This window comes from Primulina eburnea, chromosome 11, assembly GCF_022965805.1.
Source record: "Primulina eburnea isolate SZY01 chromosome 11, ASM2296580v1, whole genome shotgun sequence".
NCBI classification, from domain to species: Eukaryota; Viridiplantae; Streptophyta; class Magnoliopsida; order Lamiales; family Gesneriaceae; genus Primulina; species Primulina eburnea.
In genome coordinates this window covers 41,088,672-41,111,793 of record NC_133111.1, presented here as the reverse complement: position 1 = coordinate 41,111,793, position 23,122 = coordinate 41,088,672, and the positions used below count along the sequence as shown (strand labels likewise).

Here is a 23,122-nt window from a genome sequence, read left to right as displayed (position 1 = left end):
ATATTCTTCTCACATGACTGAATTATGAAACAAAAAAATTTCTAAATAGAATACAATAGAAAACTAATTCATATCTTCAACCACACTTAATAATAAAAAAACAAATTATTTTTATGACATAAAAAAGAGATATTAGCATATAGTTAATAGTTATGGTGGTGTAGGGTTTTATTTATAATTGATCTACCTGTTTGGATAATAAACTAAAGTCCAACCCAATTAAAAATTCAATTAACCTAAAGAATCAAATATGTCTATGGTTGCCTTTGAAATGGGTTGCTAAAAAAATGAAAATTAATAAAACTATAACCCTATAATATTTATATCTACATATACGGGGTGGGTATGGGGCGGGTATTATAGGACCCATGACCCGCCCCATACCCAGACGGGTCTGCAAAAATTAGACCCGAGACCCTCCCCATGACCCATTTAATATGCCCAAACCCGTCCAGATGGGGCGGGTCCATTGTGGGTCTGGGTTTTACCTAGACCCATTGACATCCCTAATTATCATATCCTATGTACCAAACTGTATCTTATTAATGTTGTTGTATTGATTATTTCAACAAACGATTTATTTCTTAAAAAATATAATCATACACATTATTTTCTTGTTATCATGTGGATGCATTGATTTTAAAACTGGATAAATTGGAGAACAATATATCATATATTTTATAATTAAGATTCTCTGTGTATGATCTTTAAATTATGAGTGAGTCTCATGTGAGACCGTCTCACGGATCATAATCCGTGAGACGGGTCAACCCTACCCATATTCACAATAAAAAGTGATACTCTTAGCATAAAAAGTAATACTTTTTCATGGGTGACCCAAATAAGAGATCTGTCTCACAAATATGACCCGTGAGACCGTCTCACACAAGTTTTTGCCTTAAATTATAATTAAAATCAAGAGAGAAAATGATTTTCAATAATAAATTATAAGCTTACAATATGAGGGGGACATGCACCAACATAAAAAAACCTTAAATTCCTATAAATAAAACATTATATTTCTAAATATGATTACATTTATTAAATTTTCAATATTTTAACATTACAAACAATAATTTGAGTTGGTTTCATGTGAGACCATCTCACGAATCTTAATATGTAAGACGAGTCATCCCTACCGATATTAATAATAAAAAGTAATACACTTAGCATAAAAAGTAATAATTTTTCATGAATAACCAAAATAAGATATTCATCTCACAAATATGACCATAAGATCGTCTCTAATAAATTTTTGTCAAATAATTTTTAATGATTGTCCCAAAGTTCTCGCCATATGATTTGTCTCTTCCATATTTCTCCCCCATCCTATCCCGCTGCGACGAATAATCCCGGGCCAAAGCAGTAATTTCATCGTGACACTGGGCCCGATACTGTTACAGGTATTTGATTCCCAATGGGTGTCTATCGTTGTACCATATATAATCGAATCAACCAGCTGCGCGAAGAACGAGAAAATTTGAGAGGTCAATTGGGAGAAGACTGGGGAGAGATCCGCCACGTGCGCGCTTCGTCGCGAATCGATCGTAGCAATGGGTCTCTTGGAAGCTTTTCTCAATTGGTTGAGAAGGTGTCTGCTCGTGTTTTTTCTTCTCGCGTACAATGTGTTTATATTTGACTGAAAAATGGAATCTTTCGTGGTGGTTCATTTCTGGGTATCTGATATGTTTTCGAAATCTATGCATAAGTTTGTAATATGATTGTTTTTTAGATAGCTAGGTGAAGATTTACTGGGTTGGATTCAGGGTGGCCCCCTGTTTCGGGTGTTTGTATTAATGGAGAATGATGTCTCGATATGTTTTCTGAATTGTGGTTTTGCAATGATGAAGGTTTTGCGTTACGGTCGTTTTTCGGTGCTGTTTTTGTTACTTTTTCTTTATCTCATTTATTGCAATGACAATATTATGTTTGTGATTCTTGTGGGATTTAAGGATATGTAATTTGGATGATAATATTTTGTGGTTTTTGAGTTAAATGGGTAGGGTGTTATCTTTGAAGCTCCATAGACCATACATCTTTTGAGTTAAAATGCTATCTTATCTGTTATGGATTTTCAATTGCTTCCATTTTGTACTAAATACCATTAGAGCTTGAGATGAATGGAGGCGGGGACCAAGGGGGGGTAGGTGGTGCAGTTGCCACCTCCGTTTTCAGATTCATAAATTTTTATGCTTCATATAACGAGAGCATGGATTCGCCTCCCTTAAAATTCACTATCATAGTTACACTTGGAAAAAGGACAAGTGCGGCACGCGGCACTAAAGGACAGATCAATCACCCCAATTCAAAAGAAAGAAGTCCACACAAACACAAAATTGTCAACATGATGAAGTATTTACGTGTGTTTGGAATAGTTATTTAAAAGAAGATTTTTTTTTACTTATTTGGTGTTGAAAATTGATTTTCTTTTCGAATTTACAAGTACTTGTTTTGTTTTTATTGTTGTAGCCTCTTCTTCAAGCAAGAAATGGAACTGTCTTTAATTGGTCTTCAGAATGCAGGAAAAACTTCGCTTGTTAATGTTGTAGCTGTAAGTTAATGTCTATTATCTTTTCATATACCGGTTTACAAGTTTTAGCATAAGTTTTTCATTAACTTTAAAAAATAAACCGAGCTTTGCATACTATTTTCCTAGACGGGTGGATACAGTGAAGACATGATCCCTACGGTTAGTTTCGGTTCTGTGTGGGTTGTGTTTGTAAAATTCAGTTATCTGTGATTCTATCTTGGATTATCGATGCATTTCAAGATATCTGTTGAGAGAATCTTTTATTCTTCAGGTGGGATTTAACATGCGAAAGGTCGTTAAAGGAAATGTCACAATGAAACTGTGGGATCTTGGAGGTCAACCAAGATTTCGCAGTATGTGGGAGAGATACTGTCGTGCTGTTTCTGCCATTGTGTATACTACTCACGCCATCTTCAGTTTCTTATACAAGTGCTTTTAGTTTATTGTGGGGAATTCATTTTAAATGAAACTTACTTGAATATATGATACCCCCGGATGGAGGATGGGCTCGGCCCACTCCCGATAGCCCATCTCGTGGGAAGCCCAGCGCTCAGAGGAGCGCTTGATGTCATCCGCGGGAGGTCATCCGGGAGGTCATCCCAACCGACCTCCCATGTCAGCAGGACCGTCGATTAGAGAGGGTGGCCGAGGTCCCATGCCGATCTCCCGTGCCGACCTCCCAGCAAGATGCCGAGCCGACCTCATACGTTGCGATATCGGGACGGTATGAGACGCGTTGGCTGAGCTCCCGAGCCGAGCTCCCATGCGGTCCTGGCTTCACGTGGGCTCATGCCTACAATAGCCCTTCCTCAGATGCGAAGTGCGTAGCCCACGGAGATCAAAGCCCAGAAAAGTAAAGCCCATCAGATATCTAAATCAAATCTGGGTGAAGATCTAATCAAATCTTCCGGAGATTCTGGAGATCGAAACCTACCAAAACTAGGACTCTATTGTTCTCCTATAAATACCAGGTTCCGTTCGTTGTTTTATTCAATTCAGACTTTTTCACATTCTCTCTGCATACACATTATTCTCTCTATTTTCTGTTCTCTGACTTGAGCGTCGGAGGGGCTACGCCGGAACAACCTTCCGGCCCCCTTCTAGCACTCTTGTTTGTGCTTTCAGATTTCGGAGATCTGACCCGAGCTCCCTTAAAGTGCAAATCCGAGCTCCCTGAGTGACGTGCCGACTTTCCAGCCAGCGTTCCGAGGTTTGATCCGAGCTCTCCAAGCAAGGATCTGACCTCCCAGCTAGCATCACCGATTTCAGTGTTAACAATTGGCGCCGTCTGTGGGAATATACTGAGAAGACGTAGACATGTGGGGACGAACAGGTATAAGAACAGGCCCTGCGCGTGGTAACCGAGGTCCCGGAGGTGGCAACCAGGGCCATGCAGATGGTAACCGAGGTCCCGGAGGTGGCAACCAGGGCCATGCAGATGGCAACCGAGGTCCCGGAGGTGGCAACCAGGGCCATGCAGATGGCAACCGAGGTCCCGGAGGTGGCCAAGGCAGAGGTGTGGCTGATCTTAGTCTAGACCAATTGGCCCAGTTGATTAATAGGTCTGTGAATGAGGCCCTCCGTCGAAATCGTACTCCATCACCACCGCCACAACAACCTCCTCCTCCTCCTCCCCCTCCTCCCCCTCTTCCTGAGCATATGGAAGCCATTTGGGAGGAAGTCAGGAGGCTTGGCAGGCGGATGGGGGGCCGACCTCCCGTATTGGACAGAGAAAGCCCACTCTCCCTCGAGATACTAAATGAAGACCTCCCCGTTAATTTCCGTCAACCGACCGTCAAGGATTATGATGGAAGTACGGACCCCGAAGAACACCTCGGAAGGTTCAATAATTCTGCTTTGCTTCACCGATACTCAGATGGGGTCAAATGCCGGGTCTTCCTTACCACCCTAGTGGGACCCGCCCAGAGGTGGTTCGATTTGCTCCCGCCACATTCCATTACCAGCTTTCGAGAATTCAGCACCCTATTCATAAACCAGTATGCTACAAGTAAGAAATACTTGAAAACCTCATTGGGTCTGTTCAATTTGAAACAAGGAGATACAGATTCACTGAGGGACTTCATTAGGCGATTCAACAGTGCGGCCTTGGAGGTCCCAGCTGCAGCAACGGAAACTCTGGTAAATGCTTTCACACAAGGGCTCCGAGGGGGACAATTCTTCAACTCCTTAGTCAAAAAACCCCCTCAAAGTTATGATGAGCTCCTGAGCCGAGCTGAGAAATACGTGAATCTTGAGGATGCACAAAGGCAAAGGCGAGTGGATATCCGACCCGATGATAAAAATAAGGGGAAAGAGAAAATGGAACCAAGTAGGAAGAGGCCTGCAGAAAGAACAGAGGAACGGAGCCGAGGTTCTGGACCTTTCCCTTATGCCCCGTTGGCAATGAGCTTGGAAAGAGCTATGGCCATTTGTGAAGAAAGAAGAAAGCTGGAGCGACCGAAACAAGCCGAGAAAGGGCCGCGTTTACCGCCCTCAGAAAAGTTTTGTGAGTTCCATCAAGAGTACGGTCACGTCACCAATGATTGCCAGAAATTGGGGGAAGAGGTCCAAAGAATCATGCAAAGAGACCCTCACATGAAGAACCTCCTAGCTCGATCAGAAGGAAGATATCGAGATGATCGAAGGGATCGAGGACCTCCTGGGGTTAATCAGAGGCCACAACCCCGGGAGAACCGACCCAACCGCGGGGGTCGAGATGACCCCCCGCGACATCAAGGCCCTCAGGTCCAGCAGATTGCTAATGATCCGACCAGAGGTATAATCCACATGATAACGGGCGGCGCCACCGACGGAGATTCGGGCAGAGCTCGTAAAGCTCATGGTCGGAGATTGGAAAGTTTGGGGTTAGACCTTGCCCCCAAAGATGACCCCGTCATTGGCTTCGGGCCGGATGATATGAAAGGTGTTGTGGCACCTCATAACGACGCCTTATTAGTCACTCTTACTATCGCCAACTATGACGTCGCAAGAATCTTTGTTGACACCGGAAGCTCAGTTAACGTTATTTTCAAAAGAACCCTGGACCAAATGAAAGTGGAAGGTTTCGAGTTTGATCATATCTCTACGCCTTTATTTGGCTTCACAGGACATGCGGTCCAAACTGTAGGGCAAATCATGCTCCCCTTATCCCTAGGGGCGGGACCTCACCGCATCACAAAAATGACATGTTTTACTGTGGTGGATGCCCCCTCTTCCTACAACGGAATACTTGGCCGACCTGCCCTGGCCGACTTCCGAGCTGTAAGCTCTACCTATCATCAAAAGCTGAAATATCCCGTGGGGAATGAAGTAGGAGTCGTAGGGGGGGATCAGAAATCCTCTCGACGATGTTATGTGGATGAGGTAAGGCAAGAAGTCAAAAGATCTCGGACCGAGGTAGGGATGATTGTGGCCCAACCAAATATGACCTCCAGAAGAGAGGTTCAGCTCACCTCAGAAGAGGAGCCAGAAACGGTGGAGATAGGGGTCCAACGGAATGTCAGGGTGGCGGCTGATCTTGATCCCGAAACCAAGCATGATCTACTGGCTTGTTTAAAAACTAACATTGATGTATTTGCTTGGTCTCCACAAGAGCTTCAGGGGATCAGCCCCGGGATAATGAAACACCACCTCAACACTCTCCCTGAAGCCCGGCCAGTCAAACAGAAGAAGAGGCATTTTGGCCCCGAGAAAGACAAGGTAATAAAAGAACAGGTAGACGAGCTTCTTAAGGCAGGACACATTAGGGAGATCTTTTTCCCAACATGGCTATCAAATGTTGTCCTGGTCCCCAAGAGCTCGGGAAAATGGAGAATGTGCGTCGACTTCAGAGATCTTAATAAGGCTTGTCCAAAAGATTGTTACCCCTTGCCGAGGATAGACCAACTGGTTGATTCCACCGCAGGTCATCAGTACTTATGTTTGATGGATGCTTATCAAGGATACCATCAGATCCCCTTAGCAGAAGAAGACCAGGACAAAGTGAGTTTCATCACTTCCGAAGGGACGTTTTGTTATGTAGTGATGCCTTTCGGGTTAAAAAATGCGGGAGCCACCTATCAAAGGCTCATGGACAAGATTTTCTCAGCCCAGGCCGGAAGAAATGTGGAAGTGTATGTGGATGATATTCTTGTAAAGTCGAAGAACTCGGCTGATCTCATAAAGGATCTCCGTGAGACCTTTGCCACTTTGAGATCTTACAGGCTAAAGCTGAACCCCCAAAAATGCACTTTTGGGGTCAAAAGTGGGAAATTCCTTGGGTACATGGTAACAGAAAGGGGAATTGAGGCCAACCCTGAGAAAGTAAAAGCTATTCAATCTATGACACCTCCTGGGAATCTCCAGGAGGTCCAGAAGCTCGCCGGGAGAATCGCCGCTTTGTCACGATTCATTTCAAGAGCGGCACATCGTAGTTTACCCTTCTTCCGAGTCCTCAGGAAAGCTAAAAAATTCGAATGGGATGAAGAATGCGTGAGGGCATTCGAGGATCTGAAGAAGCATTTGGCGGAGCTCCCCATATTAGCCAAACCAGCCCCAGGGGAACCATTGTATGTCTACCTCTCGGCCACTGAGATGGCTGTTAGTTCAGTCTTGGTCAGGCAGAAAGGCACGGAACAAAGCCCCGTATATTACATCTCTCACGCCCTCAAGGGAGCGGAGCTCAGATATACAGTTGTGGAGAAGCTCGCTCTGGCCTTGGTCACAACAGCTCGAAGACTAAGGCCTTACTTTCTATCTCACCCCATTATGGTCCTCACCAACAGCCCTCTCGGGAAAATAATGACGCATGCTGATATCTCAGGAAGGTTGGTAAAGTGGACCACTGAACTAGGGGAATATGACATTCAATATGGGCCTCGAACCGCAATCAAAGCGCAGGCCTTGGCCGATTTCTTGGCCGAGACTTTGCATGTGAAGATGGAAGATCTTTGGAAGGTCTACGTGGATGGTTCATCCACCAATGAAGGCAGCGGAGTTGGTGTGTTATTAATCTCTCCAAAAGGGGATGAACTAAAGTTAGCCGTGAGGCTAGACTTTAGGGCATCCAACAATGAGGCAGAATACGAAGCGGTCTTAGCGGGTCTAAGAGCAGCACGGCAGGTCGGAGCAGCTCGAGTCCACATCTTCTCTGATTCTCAGCTGGTGGCCCACCAAATGAATGGATCATACGACATCAAGAATGAAAGATTGATAGAATACGTAAAAGCGGTGGAAGCAGCTAAAGAACTCTTTACAGAACTGGTTTTTAAGCAGATCCCCCGAGAGGAAAATGAGGGAGCCGACGCCCTTGCTAAAATGGCCAGCTCGCTCCACAGCTGGAAATCAAGAGAGGTGGTGGTCCAAGTAGAGCTAAGCCCTTCTGTGCACTACCCCTCTCCTGAGCACGAAGACAATGACTGGCGCGCCGAGTTATTAGATTACATGAAAGATGGGGTGCTCCCCGAAGATCCGAAGAAGGCTTACAGGATGAAGCGAAGAAGCCTTCGGTTTGTAATGATCAACGGAACTCTTTACAAGAGGTCAGCCTCTCGGCCTCTTCTCAAGTGTTTGGGTCCCAAGCAATCTAACTATGTACTAAGAGAGATTCATGGAGGCTGTTGCGGGAATCACTTGGGATCTTACTTTCTAGCACGAAAGGCACTCTTGGCCGGATATTTCTGGCCCACTATGTTAAAAGATGCTCTAGCCATCGTCATCTCATGCGACAGCTGCCAACGTCATGGTAAGCTCCAACATCAACCAGCTGCCCTAATGAAGAGTATTGTGGCAGCCTGCCCGTTTGACCAATGGGGGATCGACATTGTGGGACCTTTTCCCCCGGCCCCAGCCCAGAAAAAATTCTTGCTCGTGGCCATAGATTACTTCTCAAAGTGGGTAGAGGCTGAGGCTTTGGCTAAGATAACTGAAAATGAGGTACTCAAATTTCTCTGGAAGAACATCGTCTGCAGGTTTGGGGTCCCGAGGAAGTTGATATCCGACAACGGAAGGCAATTTCAAGGAAGCCGGATCCAAGCCTGGTGTAAAGAGATGAAGATCCAGCAGCACTTCACCTCCGTGGCCTACCCTCAATGCAATGGCCAAGTGGAGGTCACCAACAGATCCTTAGTGCAGAGCCTGAAGACCAGACTCGGGAGCGCGAAAGGTAATTGGGTGGAGGAACTCCCCAGCGTGCTTTGGTCGTACAGGACCACCCCAAAAATAGGCACGGGGGAGACGCCTTTCAGCCTAGTCTATGGAAATGAAGCCGTGCTTCCGGCGGAGATCGGTGAAGAGACACCTCGCGTCACATTCTATGATGAGCAAAACAATGAGAGACGAGCAGCAGACTTGGATTTCGTGGAAGAAAAAAGAGAAGCCGCGGCCATAAGAATGGAAGCTTACAAGAGACGCATAGCCCAGTCTTACAACAAAAAGGTCATTCAGAGGAGCTTCCAGGTGGGAGACTTGGTCTTTAAGAAGGTTCAGGAAGAGAAGGTCGGAAAGCTCGATCCAAAGTGGGAAGGGCCGTTCAAAGTGGTGGAAAAGCTCAGCTCGGGTGCCTACTACTTAGAAGACTGGACAGGGAAGAAATTGAAGAGGCCGTGGAATGCTTATCACCTTCGCAAATATTATGCTTAGATATTGCTAGAAGCTTTAGTTTTTTTTATGTCATTTACTTTCGATGCAAGGACGTCAGGCTTTGATGCTTTATTCAAATACATTAATAAAGTTATGCATTTTGTTTGAAATTGTTATTATTGCAGAAAGGGTTTTCACCCTCAGTCAGTTCAGGAGCCCAGAGCTCACCTCATCTTGGTCACGCCAAGTATGAGAAGGGTTTTCACCCTCAGTCAGATCAGGAGCCCAGGGCTCACCTCATCTTGGTCACGCCAAGTATGAAAAGGGTTTTTACCCTCAGTCAGTTCAGGAGCCCAGAGTTCACCTCATCTTGGTCACGCCAAGTATGAGAAGGGTTTTCACCCTCAGTCAGATCAGGAGCCCAGGGCTCACCTCATCTTGGTCACGCCAAGTATGAAAAGGGTTTTTACCCTCAGTCAGTTCAGGAGCCCAGAGCTCACCTCATCTTGGTCACGCCAAGTATGAGAAGGGTTTTTACCCTCAGTCAGTTCAGGAGCCCAGAGCTCACCTCATCTTGGTCACGCCAAGTATGAGAAGGGTTTTCACCCTCAGTCAGATCAGGAGCCCAGGGCTCACCTCATCTTGGTCACGCCAAGTATGAAAAGGGTTTTTACCCTCAGTCAGTTCAGGAGCCCAGAGCTCACCTCATCTTGGTCACGCCAAGTATGAGAAGGGTTTTCACCCTCAGTCAGATCAGGAGCCCAGAGTTCACCTCATCTTGGTCACGCCAAGTATGAGAAGGGTTTTCACCCTCAGTCAGATCAGGAGCCCAGGGCTCACCTCATCTTGGTCACGCCAAGTATGAAAAGGGTTTTCACCCTCAGTCAGATCAGGAGCCCAGAGTTCACCTCATCTTGGTCACGCACAGTATGAGAAGGGTTTTCACCCTCAGTCAGATCAGGAGCCCAGGGCTCACCTCATCTTGGTCACGCCAAGTATGAGAAGGGTTTTCACCCTCAGTCAGATCAGGAGCCCAGGGCTCACCTCATCTTGGTCACGCCAAGTATGAAAAGGGTTTTCACCCTCAGTCAGATCAGGAGCCCAGAGTTCACCTCATCTTGGTCACGCCAAGTATGAGAAGGGTTTTCACCCTCAGTCAGATCAGGAGCCCAGGGCTCACCTCATCTTGGTCACGCCAAGTATGAAAAGGGTTTTGACCCTCAGTCAGTTCAGGAGCCCAGAGCTCACCTCATCTTGGTCACGCCAAGTATGAGAAGGGTTTTCACCCTCAGTCAGTTCAGGAGCCCAGAGCTCACCTCATCTTGGTCACGCCAAGTATGAAAAGGGTTTTCACCCTCAGTCAGTTCAGGAGCCCAGAGCTCACCTCATCTTGGTCACGCCAAGTATGAAAGGGGTTTTTACCCTCAGTCAGTTCAGGAGCCCAGAGCTCACCTCATCTTGGTCACGCCAAGTATGAGAAGGGTTTTCACCCTCAGTCAGTTCAGGAGCCCAGAGCTCACCTCATCTTGGTCACGCCAAGTATGAAAGGGGTTTTTACCCTCAGTCAGTTCAGGAGCCCAGAGCTCACCTCATCTTGGTCACGCCAAGTATGAGAAGGGTTTTCACCCTCAGTCAGTTCAGGAGCCCAGAGCTCACCTCATCTTGGTCACGCCAAGTATGAAAGGGGTTTTCACCTCACCCTCAGTCAGTTCAGGAGCCCAGAGCTCACCTCATCTTGGTCACGCCAAGTATGAGAAGGGTTTTCACCCTCAGTCAGTTCAGGAGCCCAGAGCTCACCTCATCTTGGTCACGCCAAGTATGAGAAGGGTTTTCACCCTCAGTCAGATCAGGAGCCCAGAGCTCACCTCATCTTGGTTATACCGAGCATGGGAAGGGTTTTCACCCTCAGTCATTTCAAAAGCCCAGAGCTCATATCATCCTGGTCACGCCAGGTATGACAAGGGTCCGGTGTCAGGGGGTTCAGACTTAACCCGCTCACCTCAGCTCGGCATGAACTTCGCCGCTCAACCCAGTACCAAATTTGACCAAGCGTGGGGCCGAGCTCATGTGACCGAGCTGACCCTACTAATCTCGGAGCAGGATCTTATGGTTTATTATTTTGTTCGTGCTTGGCCGAGCTCCAAGAGCCCAGCCGACCTCTCTCAGTGCTACCTCGTCGGCTTATTATTTTGTTCGTGTTTGGCCGAGCTCCAAGAGCCCAGCCGACCTCTCTCAGTGCAACCTCCTCGGTTTATTATTTTGTTCGTGTTTGGCCGAGCTCCAAGAGCCCAGCCGACCTCTCTCAGTGCTACCTCGTCGGTTTATTATTTTGTTCGTGTTTGGCCGAGCTCCAAGAGCCCAGCCGACCTCTCTCAGTGCAACCTCCTCGGTTTATTATTTTGTTCGTGTTTGGCCGAGCTCCAAGAGCCCAGCCGACCTCTCTCAGTGCTACCTCGTCGGTTTATTATTTTGTTCGTGTTTGGCCGAGCTCCAAGAGCCCAGCCGACCTCTCTCAGTGCTACCTCGTCGGTTTATTATTTTGTTCGTGTTTGGCCGAGCTCCAAGAGCCCAGCCGACCTCTCTCAGTGCTACCTCGTCGGTTTATTATTTTGTTCGTGTTTGGCCGAGCTCCAAGAGCCCAGCCGACCTCTCTCAGTGCTACCTCGTCGGTTTATTATTTTGTTCAAGTGCTTGGCCGAGCTCCAAGAGCCCAGCCGACCTCTCTCAGTGCTACCTCCTCGGTTTATTATTTTGTTCGAAGTGTTTGGCCGAGCTCAAAGAGCTCAGCCGACCTCTCAGTACGTTCTCGGTATTATTATTTTGTTCGTGTTGGGTCGAGCTCCAAGAGCCCAGCCGACCTCTTTTAGCGTGAGTTGAAGTTATTGCTTTGGGTGCGGACCTACATACGAGAAGCTGACCCGGTGCGAAAGATGAAGGAATAATACTCTTATATAAATTAAGTTCACGAATTTAATACAGCTAGGGGGAGGACCGTTGCTCATACATCGGGAGGGAGGTTCTCCACGACCTTCTTAGCATCCAAAAAGTCGGCAGAGGTCCCCTCAGGAGGATAACCCGCTTCTTTGAACTGGGCCACTGCACCATCGAAGCCTACGTAAACAAAGTTCAGAGCCTTGTCAGCAACAGTCTCCCAAAACTCCTCGGACTTCAAGAAATCCTCCTTAAAAACCTCGGACCCGTTTGCAAGGTCGGCCCGCGCTGACACGACCTCCTGCTGGGCCACGGTAAGTTCCTCTTTAGCAGACTTCGCCTCCTCCTGAGCAGCATCTAGTCGTACCTCGGCTAAACGCAGCTCGTTCCTCAGCTTCCGGGTCTCAACAGCAAAGCCCTCCCGCATCTCGGCCTCCCTCTGCTTCGTGTTGGCCTGCTCTTTGGCCAGGGCCTCTGTCATAGCGGTAAGCCTGCTCTCCAGCTCCGCCGAGGTTGATTGAAAGGACCTCGCCTCCTTGGAAGACTGCTTCCGGATGTTATTGGCTCTGAAAGCCACCTCAGCGTTCAGCAGAGCGGCCTGTATGGGAAAATGTTAGCCAAATTTAAATAACATAAACGAATTAACCTACGGCAGATACCTCAGCACTGGCGCTGGTGGACCTCCTGACGAGCTCAGCCCAGTTAAGCCCATCCAAGAATTCCGCATCGGCCTTCGAGGCGATGTCCCGGAGAAGGGCCCCAGCCAGAGGGGATGGCCCTGCCCCCACAATGCGCAGGTCCTCCCGGTACATATCATACAGGTTGGAACGGCAACGGAGAACTTGCGAAGAGGTATCTGACCTCATCTGACGCAGGGGTAAGGCTTCAGTGAGAGGGGGACCGAGCTCCCCACTGCTTGGAGATTGCCCATGAGGGCGAGGGGTTTCCGGGGCTCTGCGCTTCCGAGAGGAGCTCTGAGGTGCCGTTTGAGCCTCAGCAAGCGAAACAATGGTGACCTCCTCCGTGCTGACCTCGGGAGCCACGGCCTTGCCCTTATCAGCAACGGCCGAGCTGGCCTTCTGTTGCCTCCGGGCCTCAGCCTTTTTGACGAGAGCGTTCATGACTCTGGCAGCTGAGACAAAAACAAAAGCTCATCAAAAAAAAAAAAAAAAAAAAAAAAAAAAAAAATGAAGAGAAAGGGGGACGGGGGAGCCAACATTGGCCGGGCTAAGTTCCATACCCTCGTTGCCGTAGGAAGGAATCCCGGCAGAGCTGAGCCCATAATAGCACAAGAGGTCCTCGGCTAGGAGGGTGGGTGTATGGAAACGCCGACCTCTGATGGCCCCAAAGGGTCCGAGAAAAGTGTTGTTCTTGCGGAAGCCTGAGGGAGGAGCAGGGAGCTCGGGGAGAGCTGCTCTCCACCGAGAGCAGATGTCCCACGAATCTGAGGGTTGAACGAAGAAATAGTGGTTTTTCCAAAATTTATTGGAAGAAGGTGCCCCCTCGAAGAATTGGCAGCTTGGCCGAGCTGAGAAATAAAAGGGCCCCTCTTCCGACCTCTTGGGGAGATAGAAATGGGAGAAGGAAATCGGGTCGACCTCAAAACCTAAAGCTTTGAAGAGAACTACATAACTACACAAGGTACGAAAGGCGTTGGGGGTGAACTGGCCGAGGTGAATTTGGTAAAATTGGCTGAGCTGTTGAAAGAAAGGAGGAAGGGGAAATCGAAGTCCAGCTTCTAGCTGGTCCTGATAGAAGGTGTAGTAGCCAGGGGGGGGATTATTAGCCCTCTCCTCAGAGTGGGGAAATATGAAATTATAGTCGGCAGGGGCACATGAGATAGCTCGGATGCGGAGTTCATCCGAGGCATCCAGCCACGAAGGATGGAGCTCGAACCAGGGATCAAACGTCCTGATTGGCTCTTCTGGATGACTGAGGCTGAGCTGGTTCAGGGCTGCGCCATCATCACCAGCAGAGAGGCGGGGGCTGATCCCCACCGTCTCGGGACACTCACTGGACCTCGAGATAACTTCTGTGAGGGGATCGTACTGATCCACCTCACGGAATATCCCTTCGGAGGTCGACAAGGAAGAGGGGTGGGGGGAAACCATGATAGCAGTACCTACGGAAGGTCGGGGAAATAAGGCGGGGAGTTGGAAAATGAGAAATCGTGTGGAGGGTCGGAGCCGAGGTGAAGGAATCAAAGCGTAAGAATGGCTGAGTGGGGTTTGAGAGGGTATTTATAGAGGGACCTTGAGGAAATCGGACCGTGGATTTCGGGTGACGTGGGCGGCTAGGATGTTCTCGAAGAACGTGCAACCAGCTTTTGGCTTGACAGGTGGCAGCGGCGGTTCATATTCAGGTCGGGAACCTACGAAACTGAAAGTGGGGCGCCTCAGCTTTTCACCAGCTCAGCAGACGTCATAAATGGGTAACTCAGTGAAGCTCGGGACCGCTGGTCTCAGCTCAGCCCTCATAAGAATATTTCAGATCAGCACATACTGACACCGTGTCACGAGAGGCCAGCACAGCCAAAAAGCTTCTAAGCTCGGTCTAGCCAAGGACCACCAAGAGCAGGCAACTATGAGCCTCTGGTTTGTTACTGCAGCTCACCCAGTCTCTCAATCATCTTGAGTTCAGCGCGATTCAATGATCTTGGGCCCAAAGTAATCATGGCCTACCGGGAGCTCATATCACTACGAGCTTCTGGTTTTCAACGTCAGCTCGACTCGAGGGGGGGACTCGTGATACCCCCGGATGGAGGATGGGCTCGGCCCACTCCCGATAGCCCATCTCGTGGGAAGCCCAGCGCTCAGAGGAGCGCTTGATGTCATCCGCGGGAGGTCATCCGGGAGGTCATCCCAACCGACCTCCCATGTCAGCAGGACCGTCGATTAGAGAGGGTGGCCGAGGTCCCATGCCGATCTCCCGTGCCGACCTCCCAGCAAGATGCCGAGCCGACCTCATACGTTGCGATATCGGGACGGTATGAGACGCGTTGGCTGAGCTCCCGAGCCGAGCTCCCATGCGGTCCTGGCTTCACGTGGGCTCATGCCTACAATAGCCCTTCCTCAGATGCGAAGTGCGTAGCCCACGGAGATCAAAGCCCAGAAAAGTAAAGCCCATCAGATATCTAAATCAAATCTGGGTGAAGATCTAATCAAATCTTCCGGAGATTCTGGAGATCGAAACCTACCAAAACTAGGACTCTATTGTTCTCCTATAAATACCAGGTTCCGTTCGTTGTTTTATTCAATTCAGACTTTTTCACATTCTCTCTGCATACACATTATTCTCTCTATTTTCTGTTCTCTGACTTGAGCGTCGGAGGGGCTACGCCGGAACAACCTTCCGGCCCCCTTCTAGCACTCTTGTTTGTGCTTTCAGATTTCGGAGATCTGACCCGAGCTCCCTTAAAGTGCAAATCCGAGCTCCCTGAGTGACGTGCCGACTTTCCAGCCAGCGTTCCGAGGTTTGATCCGGGGAATTCATTTTAAATGAAACTTACTTGAATATAGTTCTATGTTCATTAAGACTGGAGTATTGTTTCTCGACTTAATCCGATTATTGCACGTCTTCTGGTGCAGATACGTAGTTGATGCTGCCGATCAAGACAACATTAATATCTCTAAACGAGAACTTCATGATCTGCTGAGTAAACAATCTCTCAGCGGTATTCCTTTGCTGGTAGTAGGAAACAAGATCGACAAGCCTCAAGTCCTGTCTAAACAGGAGTTAACTGATCAAATGTGAGTATAGGTGTGTGTTCATATACTTTTGTTCTTGCATGTTCTCTGTTGTGTATAAAAAAAGGATATTGTCGTGCAGGGATTTGAAATCTTTAACAGGGCGAGAGGTATGTTGCTATATGATCTCTTGTAAGAACTCGACGAATATCGACCAGGTTCTTGATTGGCTAGTGAAGCATTCGAGATTGAGGAGCTGAGTTTATATGAGTTCCATCCTCAAATGGATTTCTATTGTTTTTCTGGTGGATACATGATCTGTACATTCTTTCCTTCTTTCTTGTCTAGTTGGCTTGCTGCTTTCTTCAAAGTTGGCAGTGTTCTGTGTATTTAGTTACATTTGATTCTTACCACAAAAGTGTTTCATCTGGCTTTAGGATAAATCCACTCTCTACTTGTGTTAGAATATTTCCTTTGCTAGTGCAAGCTTGCGAGGAATGATGCATAAAATTTCTTTAATAAATTTGGTGAATTTATGTGAGCATATGGTATATTTTGTTTGTGCACTAGTTGGGCAAGGACTCTAGCAGTTGGAATAGAGACCCTGTGATTTACTTAAATTAAATTTCAAATTTAAAATACATTAATTTTTAATCTCATTAATTAAAGTTTTATTGAACCATACTATATTAAAATTTTATGAATTTATTAGTAGGATTTGAAACAATTGAATATCACTTGGATTCATACAGTAAATTCTATGATAATAAATATATTATTTTAGCAGATTATATCGAGTTCGTAGAGTACATAATTTTGTAATAACAGTCAAAGTTCACGCATTGACCTACGCATATGTTGTATTTTAATGTTTACTGATAAGTTGTTTTTTCAATATGATATCGAACTTATATTTATCTTTTATTTATGGAAAGATAATTATAATATGATGAAATCTTTAATTTTTAATAATATTTGTTGTACGTGTCGTTTATATGTACAATTTATTAAATAAATAATTTTTAATTTTGAAATTATTAATTAATAAAGAATATAATAATAATATTATTATTTTGGTGTAATTTAGGGTTTTACTTCAGTATTTTATCAATGCGGAAATTTTTACTTCTATGAATTTGGAAAAAAAGAAATTAATAAATATTTCTGAAAAAACAGAGATTTATAATTAGAAGGCAGGATAATATTGAATACTCTCTTCAATGGAGGCCTCGGCACTTCCAAACCTTCCAAATCCCCGACCGCAACTGAATGTGGAAGCAACAAATCAGAAACTTTTGAAACATGGAATTCAACCAACTCCCAAAATCATGCAGACCCTCCGCAAGAAGGAACTCCAGAAATCCAACCGCCGGCTCGCCAAAGAAGCCTCCAAGCAGCCCCCACCCCTTACGGATGCGCAAAAACAAGCTATTTCGGAAGAAACCCATTTCCAGACAATCAAGTCCGAGTACAAGAAGTTTGAGAAATCTATGAAAGGAAACAATAAAATGGTGGGCATGCCTTGGGAGGGGTTAGAGAAGCTTCGGTTGAGAGAGCTGGCGAGCTACAATTTGGAGTATAGTGGTGACAAGTTGAAGCGTGAGCGTTTAAGGGAGCTCAGTGATATTATTGAATGCGAGAGGGATAAATTCTCTTGGCTTTTGGATGATGATATTGCGTTTGAAGATGGATGGTTTGAGGAAAAAGGCAGAGGTTGGGTTCCGCCTGAGCGCAGCGAGTCTGAATCGATCAAGTTTCTGATAAATCGGTATCTTTCTTGCTTAGTCATTTATAATTTCAACTGATTTTCTTGCTGCTTATTGGGATTGCTATTTTAGGCTAAGTGAAACAGAATTGAGAATTAAAGATTGGAAATTCTCAAGGATGATGAGACAAACAGGGTTGCAGTTTACGGAAGGGCAAATGTTGAAGATAGTAGAAGGGCTAGGGAATAGAGGACAGTGGAGGCATGCATTGTCTGTGGTGGAATGGCTTTATAACTCGAAGGATTTTAGACAATATAGGAGCAGGTACACTTTTCTTGCTTTGAGAATTGAGATTATCACCCACACAATTTTTTTAACTTCAAACATGTTTACCATTTCGATTTTTTTAACTGCAAATTTAGGTTCGTGTACACAAAACTATTGGCAGTGCTTGGGCGAGCAGGGAAGCCTCGTGAAGCTCTTCGTGTATTCAATTTGATGCGTGTACTAATCTACTTGTAATGTTCTTGCATATGCCACCAAGATGTATCTTTGTTCATTGGGTGGAAAGTTAATCCAGAATTGTTTTTAGGGTGATGCATACATATATCCTGATATGGCAGCATATCATAGTTTGGCTGTCACACTTGGTCGAGGTGGTTTTTTGAAGGAGTTGTTGAATGTTATTGAATCCATGAAGGAAAAGCCCAAAAAGATCAGAAATGTGAGGCACAAGAGTTGGGATCCTGTCCTTCAACCGGATATTGTTATATTCAATGCTGTAAGTGAGTTCTCAAGATTTCCTAGGATTCTTTCTGTATTTCTTGCTCTTGTGATCAATTTATTATAAACGGATGATCCTTCAGGTTCTAAACGCTTGTGTTCCGACCCATCAATGGAAGGGTGTGGCATGGGTCTTTGAACAGTTGAGAAAGCATGGCCTTAGACCTAATGGAGCCAGTTATGGACTAGCGATGGAGGTATCAACAATGGTCACCGTTTCATTTTTTTTAATCATTTGCTGCAAAAGGTCTGTCCAGCTGTATAGCACTCATTGGACGGGTATAGCACTCATTGGACGGGTCGCAGATATGCGAGTTGTTAAGAGAGAGTTTTCATGCTAAAGGAAGTACTGCTGGGGGGGTATTGGTTTGTAGCAGAGAGTTTTCATGCTAAATGAAGTACTGCTGGGGCGATGTTGGTTTGTAGCCTCTGAAAGTGTCTTTTTGATGGAAAAAGTCACGATATTTGGTAACAATTATTTTCTTGACAAAAATGGCCCTTTTGAGGTATTTTAGTATTAACGATAATTTAGTGTACTTAAATTTTATGAAAAAAACCATTATAATGTCTTAAGGACCTCGTTCTAGAAACTCTGTTGACTTCTTGGTGAAGGTGATGTAAAATAAACACTTGATTTTGCTTTTAGAACACTTTTCTCTCTACAAGTCGATAAGGGTATTTACAATGAGTAATCATTAGGTCAAGCTGAATCCTATAATTTTTTGTGAAATTTTGTTTTTCATTTGATTCTTACAGGCGGTGTTTTTTGAAGGTGATGGTGCAATCTGAAAAGTATAACCTTGTCCATACTTATTTTGAGAAAATGAAAAGAGGCGGGGAAGCTCTAAATGCATTGACATACAAAGGTGTTATTCTCCCCCTCATCAACATGTTTTTATTGTGTTTCTGTCCTGATCTTCTTTTTGTATTCCACAGTTCTTGTCAAGGCCTTCTGGAAAGAAGGTAAAGTTAATGAAGCTGTTCAAGCGGTCCGAGATATGGAAAGAAGGGGTCTAATTGGAATAGCGAGTGTATATTATGAGCTAGCTCGCTGCCTTTCTTATTATGGAAAGTGGCGAGAAGCTATTTTGGAGGTTAGGCTTCAGAAGCAATTTGCATTTGCTTCTCATATTATTACTTAAATGGCATAAAGTTGGTTTAGGATGGTGAAGAATTGCAGGATTTCTGGTAATATGGCAGGACCAGTCATAAAAATAAAGTTGAACATGTTTTGTTCTTGAACATGAAAAACATCTGAGCATGCTTCTATGTCAAATATAAAAAAAGTTCCAATGCTTTTTCTATGGATGTCTCTAACTTCATTTGTCATAAATTTATTTCTTGTGAAAATTTGTGCAGATTGAGAAAATAAGAATGCTTCGTCCTACTCGACCTTTGGCAATAACTTTCTCGGGCATTATATTGTCTGCCATGAATGGTGGGCACGTGCAAGATTGCGTATCCATCTTTGAACACTGCAAAACCCTCCTGGCTCCTGATATTGGAATCATTAATGCCATGTTGAAAGTTTATGGTCGGAATGATATGTTTACTGAAGCTAAAGAACTATTCGAGGAGACCAGGAAAAATAATTTAGTTTTAGACACTAGTGTCAAAGGTCACGTTTCTCCCCCCAAACCCGATGCATACACTTTTGGCTCTATGCTTGAGGCCTCTGCAAGTGCTCACCAGTGGGAATTCTTTGCCTACGTGTATAAAGAGATGACCCTCTCAGGTGAACAACTAGATTTTACCAAACATTCTGAGTCACTATTGGAAGCATCTCAGGCTGGAAAGGTACTCTACTAGTTTACTTGCCTATCTCTATCCTATTTCTGATGAATATTTTCTGCTACTTAGACTAGAACCAGCAGTGGTAAAGAGGTTTTAATTTTCTGATACAGTGGCATTTACTGGAGCACGCGTTTGACACAATCTTAGAAGCTGGTGAGATACCTCCTGTGTCGTTTTTCAGCGAAATGGTATGTCAAGCCACTGCTCGATGTGATTATGAACGGGCATTGAATATTATCAACTCAATGGCTCATGCTCCATTTCAAGTTGGTTTTGAACAGTGGGTCAATCTCTTTGAGAAAAATGCAGATATGATTGATCGTGCCCACCTGAATGAGCTTCAAGAAACCCTTGTCAGTCGAGATTTAGTACAAGAAGCTACTGTCTTAAATTTGTCCAGAGCATTGCAATACATCTGCAGATCTCACGACCATGGTTCAATGATCGGTAAAGTTACTTCAGATAGCTGTGATGGAGAATCAGATAGCAGTGAAAGCAAAATTCTTATCAACTTTTGCAAAAATTTTGCTGGTCCAGATTTAGCGGACGATGATTATACTCGTCACAGAGACTCAAACAATAGGATGGGTTGTACCAAAACGAGCTTTAGCAGGAAGGATCAGGAAACAGAAGGGGCGGGCGTCACAGGAAATGTTGAGCAGTTTTTGGACGACGATCTGGAATGGGACATCTCAGAATCAGATTATGATGACCAAGAATTGGAACATGTTGAAAATGGAGAGATCCTGTCAGATGTTGATGGCTTCAACTTTGAACTTCTAATACCTAAGAGTGAAGATGATTCTCAAGAATTAAACATGCCTTCTGCGTATGAGATTCTGGAATCTTGGAAGGGTAAGTGGAAATCATAGGGTGGATTCTTCGGATATCTGCTTGAAGCTATTGGAGTTATGAGCTCCTTGCGTAGTTTTTGAATTGATCATTTTTATAAATGAAAACAACTACAAAATCAGTATTATTGGATTTCTATGATTTAATTTGTTAGTCTGATCATAATCCACTTGCGTTCGACTCTTCTCCAGTACATAATAATCTATTTTATTAATTACAACTTTTCCAAATCACACAACAAAGAAATGTTATTTTACATGTAACGTGAATGGCAATGAGATAAAGACGGACTGTGGAGCTATTGATGAATCAGTCAGTCAAGTTCCAATTTCAGCAATACTCTGTAAGGATGGTCTCCACTGCCCTCCGCCGGCATGATACCTTCCCAGGCCGCCCCCGACTATTGCTCCGCCACTGCTTCCGAGGCGGGGCATATCATGGTGCTCGGTCTGAAAAAGGGCCTGGCAGGGAAAGAGATTTAAATACCAAACTAATGTCAATACATCACATAAATTACAAAGGCTGAAGCTACCTTCGTGGAACATGAATTTGTTGATTTTGAATTGTTTTTCTTTTGGCCCGCGTTAAATGCTCCTCCCTCCTGCAACGTCTTTCTTACTTCGACGCATTTTTTTGCAGCAAACCCTTTCAACACATCTGAACATTCACATTCAAGAAAACCGAAGACATGATCAAGAAACCAAACCCGGAACTCAAAACTAAATAAAATAATTTGAAATGAATAATCAACCAACCTTCAAAGCTGATAAGCCTGTAAACCTGTCCAAGAAGCAAGATATCATCAGGCCGGAGAAGCTTCAGCTGTCTCCCAGGTGGAGCACCGGCATTTTCATGAATAAGCGCCACGTAGTGCCCGGGGTTGGAATTCATGACCTGGTTGGCGCACACAGGCCAGTAAATCCTCTCCACCTTATCGTTCCCCGGATGCTGTATCACCACCGTCGCCGCCTCCGCCGCCTGGCAGTTCCCCATCGTTATATCCAAGGAATCAACTCACTGGAAGTCGGATGCTGGTTAAAACAATCAAATCCACTAACGACTGACTATATATCGTTACGCATCTATGAATAGAAATGCGACAGATGGAGATAAACCCTTACATTTATAATCCATGATGACGATGAATCTGAAAAGGGACAAGATTAAGAATCAAACAAAAAAGAAATTCTTCAAAATACATCGATGGTTGGCGAGCCGCGAGCGTATTAATTGGTGGAATGAATCATATATATAGTAGAAAGTGAAGGAAGAAGAATAAAATAAGAAAGAAATGGAGGATGAATTTATGAAAGGAGCTTGCATTAATGAATTGGGTGAGACGTGGAATGTTAGATGTGCCTAACTGCCTGGAACTGGAAATGGCGGCCTCTAGTTTATCACCATCATTTCTGGTGGGTGGGAGAAGACGAGTCACTTCAGAGTATTTTTATATTTTCAAATATTATATTTATTTTATTTTATCCATTATAAATATAAACTTTGATCTGTATTAAATATTTTAAAGGTCGGGTTTCATGTGAGACCGTCTCACTAATTTAATTTGTGAAACAGATCAAACTTATCGATATTTACAATAAAAAATAATACTGTTAGTATAAAAAGTAATATTTTTTCATTAATGACTCAAATAAGAGATATGTCTCACAAAATACGATCTGTGAGACCGTCTCATACAAATTTTGTCTATTTTAAATAAGTTTTATTATAGTGAGTGTGTCTTATTTAATATATATATACTTTGCTATGTTATTATTTTAAATGGGGTAAAAACTTAAAATAATTTTACCAAAATTATTTGGAGTCAAGAATGTTATTCGAACGTAATAAAAAATAACAATTGTTTTCTCCTTCTATTTCAGTACAATCTATTCGTAAAATTTTTGCGATTGTATGGAAGAAGGATATAAAAAAATCGGGGAAATCGTAATTCTAATATTGTACTTTGAGTTTTTTTTTTTAAATTTTAATCATATAGTTTATAATAATTTGGTTTTCACTAAATAACATCGATTTTTATATTTGGTCATTTTTTATCCGAATCCACTAAACTATTAATTAGTGTTTATTTGACATCGATACTCTTCTACATGACTCACATGATGAGTAAAAAACCTATAATATTAGACGCAATATTGTCCCTACTGGATGTATCAATTGAAACGTAGCACTTGAATTGTTGTACAATTTAAAAGATTTTAGTTGAATTATTACCACTAATTATAAATTTTTGTTAATCGACAATTATTCGGCCTTATATATGA

The 23,122-nt window shown here is 44.5% G+C and overlaps 3 protein-coding genes across 4 annotated transcripts; 2 read left to right on the top strand and 1 right to left on the bottom strand.

Annotated features, from left to right (window-relative positions):
- Window positions 1–1,367: 1,367 nt before the first annotated feature.
- LOC140806121 (ADP-ribosylation factor-like protein 8a) lies at window positions 1,368–16,246 on the top strand. Its single transcript, XM_073162602.1, has 6 exons — window positions 1,368–1,591; window positions 2,470–2,551; window positions 2,657–2,689; window positions 2,802–2,923; window positions 15,607–15,768; window positions 15,848–16,246. Exons 1-6 carry the CDS (start codon window positions 1,554–1,556, stop codon window positions 15,963–15,965), a joined length of 555 nt encoding a protein of 184 aa, XP_073018703.1. The 5' UTR covers window positions 1,368–1,553; the 3' UTR covers window positions 15,966–16,246.
- Window positions 16,247–16,881: 635 nt separating this feature from the next.
- On the top strand, window positions 16,882–21,024 carry LOC140806120 (pentatricopeptide repeat-containing protein At5g67570, chloroplastic-like). The gene is made up of 9 exons (XM_073162600.1): window positions 16,882–17,473; window positions 17,544–17,735; window positions 17,834–17,915; window positions 18,004–18,192; window positions 18,278–18,391; window positions 18,967–19,060; window positions 19,131–19,288; window positions 19,554–19,991; window positions 20,099–21,024. Exons 1-9 carry the CDS (start codon window positions 16,926–16,928, stop codon window positions 20,858–20,860), a joined length of 2,577 nt encoding a protein of 858 aa, XP_073018701.1. The 5' UTR covers window positions 16,882–16,925; the 3' UTR covers window positions 20,861–21,024.
- Window positions 21,025–21,080: 56 nt separating this feature from the next.
- Window positions 21,081–22,260, bottom strand: LOC140806122 (uncharacterized). Of its 2 annotated transcripts, XM_073162603.1 has the most exons (4): window positions 21,962–22,258; window positions 21,596–21,857; window positions 21,373–21,497; window positions 21,081–21,301 (listed from the first exon to the last, which is right to left on the bottom strand). In XM_073162603.1, the coding sequence occupies exons 2-4, from the start codon at window positions 21,831–21,833 to the stop codon at window positions 21,158–21,160; spliced, it is 507 nt and encodes a 168-aa protein (XP_073018704.1). In that variant the 5' UTR covers window positions 21,834–21,857; window positions 21,962–22,258; the 3' UTR covers window positions 21,081–21,157. The 2 variants fall into 2 exon arrangements, with proteins under 2 accessions (XP_073018704.1, XP_073018705.1); XM_073162604.1 differs by having other exon boundaries at window positions 21,158–21,289; window positions 21,596–22,260.
- Window positions 22,261–23,122: the final 862 nt, after the last annotated feature.